The sequence below is a fragment of the Melanostigma gelatinosum genome (assembly GCF_949748355.1).
Source record: "Melanostigma gelatinosum genome assembly, chromosome: 5".
NCBI classification, from domain to species: Eukaryota; Metazoa; Chordata; class Actinopteri; order Perciformes; family Zoarcidae; genus Melanostigma; species Melanostigma gelatinosum.
The window spans coordinates 22589590-22601113 of NC_136638.1; the positions used below are offsets into that span (position 1 = coordinate 22589590).

At 37.3% G+C, this 11524-nt stretch overlaps 1 protein-coding gene across 1 annotated transcript; it reads left to right on the forward strand.

Annotated features, from left to right (window-relative positions):
• Positions 1 to 3080: 3080 nt before the first annotated feature.
• On the forward strand, positions 3081 to 6536 carry LOC306777417 (immunoglobulin kappa light chain-like). Its single transcript, XM_079268507.1, has 6 exons — positions 3081 to 3142; positions 3364 to 3708; positions 3792 to 4124; positions 5081 to 5197; positions 5415 to 5470; positions 5822 to 6536. Exons 1-6 carry the CDS (start codon positions 3100 to 3102, stop codon positions 5942 to 5944), a joined length of 1017 nt encoding a protein of 338 aa, XP_079124633.1. The 5' UTR covers positions 3081 to 3099; the 3' UTR covers positions 5945 to 6536.
• Positions 6537 to 11524: the final 4988 nt, after the last annotated feature.

An 11524-nucleotide genomic window follows, 5' to 3' on the forward strand; every position in this document is an offset into this window, starting at 1 on the left:
GGGATGTGGTTTTCTTCTTCTTAAGTTGTTGAGAAGAGGAGTGCTGCTCAGTCGCTGGTCCCACCTACATCTTTGTGGCAGCTGCTGCTCAGAAGCCTTTTCCTTTGACCCGTAGGTTGATCTTTACTCAACCCTCCGCTTTTTGTCTGTAAAAATGCCACCTGCTAGCCTTACTGTTTTTGCAGGTTGTATTTTAATCTCACCAAATAAAACAGTAGTACTAAAGCAAGTATTACTAGTGTTGAACTTGCAGTAATAACATGAAAAACTGTGAGTATAAAGAGGAAGACTATAGAGGAAGATCTTAAGTATCAAGGACAACCTTTTATTATTAAAGAGTACTATAATGTTAATAATATGTGATAGTCATCTTCAGGCATGCTAGTGTGGACGGAAAACGATGCTGAAACGCCAGTGTGGACGGAGATTGTGTAATTTTAAGCAAAACCCGTTTCAAAACAAAAACGTATTAGTGTGGATGTAGTCTTAATTTAACCTCAAATTCAGGACATTTTTCCCATTTTTAATTTATTTTTTAATACCAACTATGGTTGTAAAAAAAATACAATCTACTATTTAAAAACAATTCTGGTTGCATGCGGTTGAGTGGCTACTCTCTAGACATTGATTTGACTAAACGAGTGCACATCCAGGACAGCAGAATCCAAAACTATCACGTTAACGGTTTTTGCTATATTTATCCCACGGAGGCTTCTTGTACCCTAGATACATATCCTGTTGATGCTCAAGTACATTCTGAGTAAACTTGCTTTGCGGTCTGTCAAAGCAGAGCAATGGCCAGCCACAGCCTACAGTTCAGCCGCTGTGTGTGGCTTTGCTTGTTTCACAGACATTGACATGCAAATAGGACCACCGCAGTGCTTTGAAATAAACAAGGTAAAAGACCAGTGTTGAATAAAACTAACTATTTTTGAGAAGCTACACATGACACACCATTTCAGAAACTATTTCAAATGCTCTTTTTGTTCCCATCTCGATATTTAAGCTCTCTGCAGTAACCGAATGCTACGATTGTAAACCACTAATCTCTTTTATGAAAAAAAAATCGGTGTGAAATCTGGTAAAAATCTGTGGTATTTGTATATTTAGAAGAAAGACAGATTTAAGTAGGTTACTTCAGCTCTATTTCTGTAACATGTAGACAGAGTCTCGCATGCCTCTTAGTTCCTGAGATGAGAAGATGACATACAGTATCTGCTCTGAAGTGGTAAAGCCCACCAACGGACACATATACAGCAAACCTTTATCATCAAAGCACAAAGATGGCTACCTGATGTGCATTTAGGTGTGAGGAGAAACTGTTATCACAAGTCTCTGTGTTCATTGCCTGCTCTCTCATTCAGAAGCCTCAACACAAACATGATTCTAACATTATATAATGTCCTCTGGGGAAATGTGATTAAATCCTACAGGCATACAATTGTATTTAGACTACATGTGATGCAATGTTTGAGTTGTACTCAACTTAAATATTAATACAGGAAGAGTATCTGTGACATATCCCCCACAGTAGTAGTGATTTTAGCAACTATTTTATAAGATTAACACATTTAACCAAACTCACATCAAGATCATGGCTTACACGATGATAAAGAACCAAATAACAGGCTGTGTTAAAGATAGGCTCTCTTAGGCTACTCTGATGATGATGGGTAAAAAGCACTTGCCCACCAAAACAGTGTCTTGTATTCTGTTTTCTGTTGGTTTTCTGCTGGATGTGCATTGCATTATTGTTTGTGGGCAGGAAGCCAGTGAGGTATCATGTTCTTGTCACTGCAACCTTCAGGTTACATTAAGTTGGAAATAGTACTTTTAGGTTGTTGCTAATCAAGCTGGATTTAACTTATTTTACTTACTTTGGCTTGTAATTTAATTTATATTACTGCAATATAATGTATTACGTGATCAAATGTTTGTAAAATCTTAATCTGGAAAGTAAGTAACGGCAGCCATCAGATAAATGTAGAGCTATAAAGTAACATGACATTAAGTATCTCAAAATTATACTTGGGAAATGGATGGTAAATGGACTTGTACTTGTATAGCACCACTCAAAGCCATGTCATTCACTCATTCACACCCATTCATACAGTGATCGCAGAGGCTACCATGCAAGGTGCCACCTGCCCAACCGTCACAGCCGTACTTAAGTATACTACTTAAGTGAATGTAATTGCTTTCCACCACTAGCTTTCAGCAACCCTGCATTGTCCTGATGTAAAAGAGTCCACTGCAGCAGCTAAAGGTTCAGAGCATTTCTGTGGATGGGCAGAGCGTTCCCCATCGACAGTGTCATCATGGAGGCGCAGCACCGTTAGCACCGTTAGCACCGTTAGCTGTGAGCCGCTGGCTCATCCGTCGCCATGTTGAGGGCCGTTGAGAAACAATAGAAATGCTCTGAATTTTGAATTCAGCTATTTTAAACACACATTTCTTCCAGGCGGCTTTGTGCTTTTCCCCTTGAATTCTACAAGCCAATCAGACTGACCCAGAAAACCTCAACATCTGAAGAATGTGTCGACTTATTTTTTTATATAATACTCAAATTAAATTATTATGAGTACTACTATCAATATCCTGTCTTTAATTTTTACAGTTTTCCCTTTGCTTTGATACTACTCTATGACTTTGTAGGATTCGTAATGATTGTTATGCATTAATAATACAAGATTAATACAAGCAGTCGTCTCTGGTGTCTACAACTCCAGGATATTTGGCTTTTGCCCAATTTATATCTCAGTTCTGTTCTTGGTCAAGTTGAGTTCTGTCTAAATCGTAATGAAGTCATCCATGTGTAGTTATAGCATCACAAAACAGAAAAAATTAGAAAACAGTTTTAAATAGTTGTATCTGTATTTATGTATGATTGTATCATACATAATGAAGGAAATAGAATAGAATAGTGTGCCTTACATTCACTGAAAATGGGCCAGGGGCTAGCAAAATTGAACAGGAAGTGCATTTTCTATGTTTCAGCCAATCAGTAGGATTTCCACTTTGTTAACCTTGATCACCTTGTGACTAAATCTTCCATTGTGAGACGGCATCAGTTGTGTAGGAGAAGGGCTCTCTATCACCATGATCAGAAGACTGGCTGCTTTGATTCTTCTCAGTACATTGTGTGAGTGTAACTTTACTTTTCTATTTTAAAATGACTTCTAAAATACAGTTTGTTTTATGTAAAAATACAACACAAACATTGGGTATTTTTGTCTTGATGTATTTTATTTTTGTGTATGCAATTGTATTGTATAGTAGGTACTATTTGTACTTCATTGTCTTCTGTTCATAGTTCCCTATTCTGTCCTCTGTTTTTGTAACTGTTTTGTCCTTTTTTTTCAGCCTTGGTTCAAACTGCAGATGTTCCTCTCCAGGTCTCTTGGACTGTGCTTGAACTTGGTGATAATTTTACTCTGTCATGTACATTCCTTGACAAGGAAGTCAGGTTGTTTTTCTGGTATAAGCTGAAGTTTGGCTATATGGTCCAAACTGTTGCAGCAGGAACTTATAGCAAAATAACACTTCAAGAACAATTTGACAATTCAAGATTCTCAGCCACAAAAGTGAACGCTCAGTATGTTCTTGACATCAGAAATGTAAGCAAAGAAGATGAAGCAACATACTTCTGTCAAGCAGGATCGGCATACACAATGACAATCGGAAATGGAAGACTTCTGGCTGTGAATGGTAAAGTATGTTCATTTCAGTGTTTTTTCTTGCTGCTTTGTCAAACAATCCACATGTTAACTGCCTTTTTGTGAATCACACAGACTTTAAAAATCAGAGATCTATCTACGTGAAGCAAAGTCCGGAGACTGAGTCGGTCCGGCCGGGCGACTCAGTGACTCTCCAGTGTTCACTTCTCTCCATGAACAAAGAAAACAGAGTCCAGTGTCCAGGTGAACACAGTGTGTACTGGTTCAGATCCGGATCAGGAGAATCTCCTCGCATCATTTACACTCACAGTGATAAACAAGAAGAAAGAAGTTGTGTCTACAGTCTGTCCAAAACTATACAGAACTCCTCTGATGCTGGGACTTACTACTGTGCTGTGGCCACATGTGGAGAGATCCTGTTTGGTGAAGGAACCAAAGTGGAGACAAGTACGTTTTAAAGTCTTATTTAAATTAAAATGCATCAATACTGATTATTATGCTGTTGCAATCTAAGTACAGTGCTGATAAGAGACACAAAAACATTATTTTGCTCCTTAAAGTTATACTTGCTTTTAAGACTTTGCCTTTCTTTCTTGTGAAATACTGAACAGTTGTCCTTTAACCACAATGTTGGCGTATCTATCCCTGGCTCCTGTTGTCCGCATATGAGTGTGCTTGAGCGAGACACTGAACTTTGAGTAGCTCCCGCTGTAGCACTTTACAGCGGCCCACTGCTTTTAATGCTTAAAATGGGTACATTTATTTTTTCCTGTATGTTTATGACAAAGTTAAGCAGTCCAAATATAGCTTTTGTTGTATCCACCCACTCTGTAGGTTTTTCTTTCTGGCTGAAATTACAATGGCCGTGTGGGTGAAGAGAGACATAACAGTGTTCCTGTGAGATTATTGATTAAGTTGATTTATTTATGTTTTGTATTTTTTAATTAATTTTCTTAAATTGATTGGTTAATTGTGTTAGTTTAGTCTTAAATCCTGAACTCTGTGAAGGTCAAGCCAGACAAAAACAGGAACTAAACAAGACTGCGTCCGTGCTAGCAACTTTGTAAGGCTGTACTTACCACATGAGCAACAAAGGCGAAAAGTAGCATTTATCAATTGGACAAAAGGTTCCTGGTGCTGTGGAACAATGACTTGGTTTTGCTTTTCGTTTTTCCTGTTGTAGACAAAAATGTCTGGTAAGGCAAACAAGAGCCTATACCTAAAAGACAAATTAGGTACAATTGATGAGCGCTATCTGTATGAAACTACCTTCGGAGTTCACAGTCAGTAATGTAGCTGAAGACAACTGTTATCAATTGATAACGGTGTTAAAGTATTAACATTTTAGTTATTATTTTTGCGTTTTTTTAATTGTCTCGTTGGGATTTCTTTCCTCCTTCCAGGACCAGAAGTGGACACACTCCTCATTGTGGTTGGGACGCTGCTGGGCTGCTGTGTAATTGTGATTGCAGCTCTAATTATCTCCAGAAATCAAAAGCCAGTTTGTAAACATTGCAAAGGTAGGTTCATCGTTCGTGTGTGGATTATTTGATACATTATCTAATTTAGGTGCCAGCACTGATATTTCTTCAACCAGTTTCTCCAGTAATTTCAATGGTTTTGCAATGTAACCACAATCTCATGTCATCAGTTAGTTGGTAGTCCTGAGATTAAAGACATTAAAGTCAAATGACAAAAATAACTTTGTTGTTTTTAATGTCTTGCTTTCATTAACAGGAGAAGCTTCCAATCATGCTCAACATGACAGATCAGCTGAGGATCAACCAAGCAATGTAGTAAATATCATTCAAATATAATTTGATTAATAAACACCTACTGAATCACATGTTATTCTGCACTGGAATGCTGATTTACAGGATAAAAACACACAGAACACGTCAAAAACTTTCTTCAAAGTTCAATTGACCTCTGAGCTTGCACGGGTGTAAAATGTGTAATATGCTGGTGCTTGTCAGCTTGTTATTTTTACACCGAAACACGACACTAACTGCTTTAAAACATTGTTTTCAATAATTTGGTAAATATATAAATCAGCGATCTTTTAATGTTTAATATTAAATCCAGTATAAATTGATTCTGGTCTTACAGCTCAAACATCTAACAATCATAATTATCATCTGCAGGATGGTGAAGCAGCAGTGAACTATGTAGCGCTGGATTTCCCCTCAAGAGGTGCTAGAAGATGGAAGAACAACAGGGAGTTACCACAGGAGTGTCTGTACTCTGGCACAAGAGACCCTGAGTGAAGTGAAGTCACCAAGAAGAATGAACATCTTCATAGAATGCTGCAGGAAGGAGTCCTAAAACCCGGGAATGAGATCATCTTAGAATAGAGACGGCATTTATGTTTTGTGATTTTGCCTGGTTGAACCAAGAATATGTATTTATCATTATTCATAATATAATTTTGCTTTCGTATTATTTGTGTGATTACTCAAAATTTGAATGAAAAAAGAATGTGAAAAAACACGAGAAAATCCAAATGTTCTTTACATTGTGATATTAGACATTTTTGGCACTCATAATTTATTTTGTTTGATAAAAGCACCTGCTGTACAAATACATTTGTGTTTCAGTTTGACACTATGTGTGGTTTAAAGTTGCTATACCGCAAAAAGCTTTTGACACATACATATTTGATGAGAGTCTTGAATCAAAGACTGTTGGCTGGATGGCACCGCTCTTACTGTAGAAAAGTATCAGAAAGTAGAAGTTGGTGGATGCTATGTCCATGAAGTGGAAATGGGAGACATGTCGCTATGGATTAGGGTCAATAGATCACATCCAACAAAGGCGTGTTGAGAACACAATGAGTTAAATTTTGGTGAATAGAGAACTCTAAAGCACAAAGTGTAGTATAGTATCCATCAGCAGAACCTCCCTGGAGACAATTTATTTTCTTCTGACTATTCCTCACATTGTTTTCACAGTTTTGAAATATACAGTGTATAAGTACATTTTTGGCTCTATGGTATTTTTCTTCCACCATACTCATTCTCGTTACGCCACGAACATATTGTTGTTTGTCGGTATCTAGCACAGTAGTCCAAAGTGTGTCGGCTCTCCCTGGGCCGGTTGGGACAGTGTTCTTTATAGTTCCTACTATATCTAAGACATTTATGAAAATAGAATCATTTTACAAATGTTTCCTTTTCAGAAAGAAATGTATGAGCAAGTGACATTGTTATTATAAGGTGTTTAAATTTAGACTGCATTTTAAAAAAACATTTTTTTTAGCCCACAACAAGGTGTCCTAAAACGACCCACACAGGATTTGGGGGAAATGCACTCCTTGTTCATTTCACAAAATGATGCCTTTCACGTTTGGGTTGGGCTCTAAGAAACCTGCTAAATTGTTAGTAGACACTTATACATATCGTTTCAGGGATCAAATCATCTTCATTACCGTGTAACGGAAGGTTATTTTGGGTCGATACAAAAGGGTCCCAACCGACCCCTCTCTCCCGTCTCCTCACTATGGAAATCTAGCACTTCAGATTTTTGTTGTTTTGAGTATTTGTAAGTCACATCATGACCAGTCCCTGGGTATAAACTAAAACTGTGGTGGCAATATCCATGTTAAAATGAATTAAGAATGCCAAAAGAAAAAAAATCGCCATCTTAACTCGCAGGCCAGTTACTTCAGTTTCACTTCTATTAAATCTATTAGTCATACCCAGAGGGGGATTTCTTTAAAATGTGCAGTATGCCCATGAATCTGGATTGTATGTGTTAATAGTTCAGCATGTTTCATTAGTACGACTAGAATTAGTAAAAAATTATAAAAGTAATTTTCAATAAAAAGTCAAATATTGTTATTTGAGGTCTACTGGGTTATTTCTTTTAACAGCTGTTTCTACCATGTTGTTCTCATTTTTTTAAGACATTCAACCAGTGAGTCACACGGAAAAATACTGCATTAAAGGTTAAATGTCAAAGCGTTAATTTCACTGTCAGTTTGCTAGGAAGCAGCATATCAACACAACCACTAGTTACTGTTAGTTTAATATTTACATCTAGCGTCGCACAGAAAGTAGGCTATGTGCTGTAGACGTGGGGGATAAATGAATAGATTTAAAAGTACATGATATACAAAGGGACAGATAGAAACATTTTCTCAGAGTTTACAACTTTAACAACTCACAATGAAACAAACACTTATAGATTAGAGCACATGTATATTGCCCAAAGCTTAGCTGTTATACTATTTTTACAAAACAGACACATAATATCAAATTAAATACAATACATGCTTCTTTAAGTCACCCAAAATAAATAATTCTTTCACAATTTAAGAGGTGAAATGACCTCCCCACAGGGTGCAGACATACAATCCAGTGTTCGGACTGTTAATCCAACCCCTGCAACCTGACATCAGTGTAGATACTCTCTTCTTCCACTGTTTTTGAATTCTTTGACCCTCCTGTTCTAGCTTTCCTACCGGAGAAGGTTGGTGAAGAATAAACCAATAAATCCTCATCTGTCTGAAAAAATATATGGAGAAATGTTATGAGATGACAACATCAATACAATTAGGGAAAGGTACATGCCGACATCTTCACAGCTTCATCTTTTAATTTTTTACCTGCTGACTCTGCTGATGACCACTGGCCGTCTCAACATTTGTTTTCAAGACAACAGCGGCTGTAATATGAAATAAAAATACCAGCATTAATGGGAATCCAGTTTTGCCAAATACGGTTTGATAGCTAGATGTACAACTGACTTTGCTTATACCTTTACAAACACCACAAGATTGTTTCTTGAGTTTCTTGATTGAATAAATAAGAATGGCAATAACAATCAGACTTGCAGCCAAAGCAGCACATAGCAGAAAGAGAATTGTGTCCTCCTGCGAATTCCTCGTGTCTCCTGATACAATATGAAAAGGAGCAGATAAAGTGTCATTTATGATGAAACACACAAATATGTTCATTTCCTCATGCATTTTATGTGGTTACCTTCAGCGTCAAGTTTCGATCTATTTCCAGAAAACCCCTCCTCACATGTGGCCACAGCACAGTAGTACGATCCAGCATCAGAGGAGGTGACGTTCATAAAGAAGCTGTAGATCAATTTCTTTGTTGAGACTCCCTCTGGGCTCTTTTCATGTTCTTCAACACTGTTTCCTTGATTAAAATCAAAACCTGGATGATATTGATGTGATCCAGCGCTAACACAGCACACACTGTGTTCTCCCTGACATGTTTTGATCTCAGAGTCAGAGAGGACCGAACACTTCTCCTGAATCACTGAGTCTCCTGGACGGACTGGATCAGATGGAGGGACTGCAGTGATATCAGGTTCTGGTCCTGGGGATTGAAATAAGTCAAGAACTTAATTCATTTTAAAACTAAAGACAATTTTTTTTTTTAACAAATCTGCCATTAAATTAAGGTTGTATTTACCTTCAACTCTCAGGTCTGTTGCTTTCAAAAATGTTAAGTTCTTTTTGGATGTTTGCATACAGTAGTAAACTGCAGTATCACTGGTCCTTGCTTTTTTAATATGCAGAACAAATGTTCTATGCTCTTCTGTAGCTGTAATGTGAGGATCACTCTCAAAGCCAAATGTTTTTCCTAAGAATTGAGGAAAGTTCCCAGAAACAACCCTGATCCAAAACAAGCTTCCCGAAGACTCACGGGCACAATTCAGCTTCACATCACGTCCAACACCAACAGTCCTCATCTCATTGATCTCATCTGTGCATTCTGAAAAGAGATTATTTTACATTAACAACACAGAAAGAATCATGCATGCATCTTTTTAAAATCACTATAAGAACACGACGATACTTTAAAATATGTCTGGAGTAGATTTGACATTGCTACATGTACTTACGCCCCACTCTGAGCATCAGCATGAAAAAAAACACGATCATCATTTCCTTGATAGTCCACTTGAGACTGCTGTAATTTAGACTGCATTAAGACGTGATTCACCTCAATGTAATCATATCAAGTGGGAGGTAACTGTTTCAGAGCAATCTGATTGGTCTCTCGTTATGTTGGCGTTTAACACCACAGAGGAAATAAAATCACCCATCTTTCCAACCCAAACACATGAAACAACACCAACAGCACAGTTTTGTTTCATGGTGGGTTTCTATGACTGAAGCTGAAAGTAAACACAACAGATGATTTGATCTGAATGGGAACTATGTGACATCTTTTTTAATAATTTACTTTGACAGGATGGTTAAGATGTGATTATGATTATGGAACTAAAACTACTTGGTTTAGGTTAGGAAGTGATTGTAGTCATAAAATATTTAGAAATGAAGGATTAACATTTCATCAAGGCACACTACTTCCTTGGATTTAAACATTGTATTGCCTGTTCAATGCTTTAGGAACGCTAATTCAAGGCTCTAACACTGAAGGGTTGTTATTTGATTGTATTTGATCAAAACATTCAGTTTATGGACTGCTCAGTATTATAGAAAAATTTAATTTAAGTTTAAATTTAAGTTTAAATTTTACAACCTTGCAAGTGAAATGTGAACAAACTACGTACATAGTCAGTGACTATCTTCAACCGAACAAGATGAAATGATCATAATCAATTTCGAAAAGTGATTTGAGATTTTCACCTCAAGCTAAAAATATGCTGCATTGGCAGAAAACTGTGATTAGAGCAGTGAGAGTGAACCATAACCGTAAAATCCAAACAATGAGTGGAAAGCTGCTGAAACCGTCAATAGAGCTGATGGGTCAGGTGTTGGCCTCTCTTACATATGCATGAGATCCTTTGTTGATATATAATATTGATCACAGCTCAATTTAAATAGGGATTCAACTGATTTGTTCGATTGGAGTCCGTTTAAAAATGTATCCAGGTATTTCTTAGAGTAATACAGAAAGACAGAGGAGCCATCTCATGGTGAATATAATAGAAGCCAACCAGTCCAGATGTTCCACATCATCAATAAGGACTGGGGTTGGGAGTTGATAAGATTCTATTGATAACAATCACATTATCGATTCTGCTTGTTAGTCAGATTCTTTTATGATTCCCCTATTGATCAGTGGGAAAAAGTAGGCCGACACAGTTTTACAGCTTTAATGCAGCTGTTATATTATATCTGACTGTGAACAAAGCATGCAACTTGGAAAACAATATAACACTGATTGATAAAATATATATTTCTTCTTTAGAAAAATAGGCATGTATGCCTCGTAATGTAGCCAGGAGGTGAAGGGCAAGGAGCAGCGCACCGTCACAGAAAGTCATTCACCTTTAGGAAATGTATAGTTTTTGATTCAACTGATTGTTTGATCTGAAGACAATCCATGTAAACCAGAGGGAAAACCACAAGTGGACACCCTCAGAATAACAGTGTCACGAACACCTGACAACATAATCCAGTACAGCGCCACAAACTCTGGTCTCAAAAGAATGACCAAAACAGAGTGGGGGTTTTGAGCAAACCTTGATTTAACTCACAAAGTGTAGAGACTGAAATAGAAAAGACAACGGAAAAACTGCAGTGACATTTGTCAGACCGCTGCATTGCGGTTTGTGGCCTTCATCCGGATCAACATATTGTCGACCACAAGCCAAAACACGTCGTAGGTATAAGTGAAACCAAGCTAAGTTGTTCTTTATACAAGTGTTACTGGACAAATAAAAAATCATGATACAGATAATTCAGTTATTCCCTGACACAATGCTGTGTGTTCAGCCCCTGCACACATAATACACAGTTAAATATACTGAAGGGTGGAAGCAGGCAAATGTCTGTAAAGAAAAAGAGTGTAAAATGTAACAACTCAAAACAGAAGCCATGCAGTGAAGACTTTCATGTACTTTAAGTCCTGTTTAGT

Bases quoted from the DNA above. Each gene is read 5' to 3' on its own strand.
- LOC306777417 (XM_079268507.1), top strand. From the start codon at position 3,100: ATGATCAGAAGACTGGCTGCTTTGATTCTTCTCAGTACATTGT. The intron at 3,143-3,363 runs GTGAGTGTAACT...CTTTTTTTTCAG, and splicing joins GATTCTTCTCAGTACATTGT to CCTTGGTTCAAACTGCAGAT. The intron at 5,471-5,821 runs GTAGTAAATATC...TATCATCTGCAG, and splicing joins CTGAGGATCAACCAAGCAAT to GATGGTGAAGCAGCAGTGAA.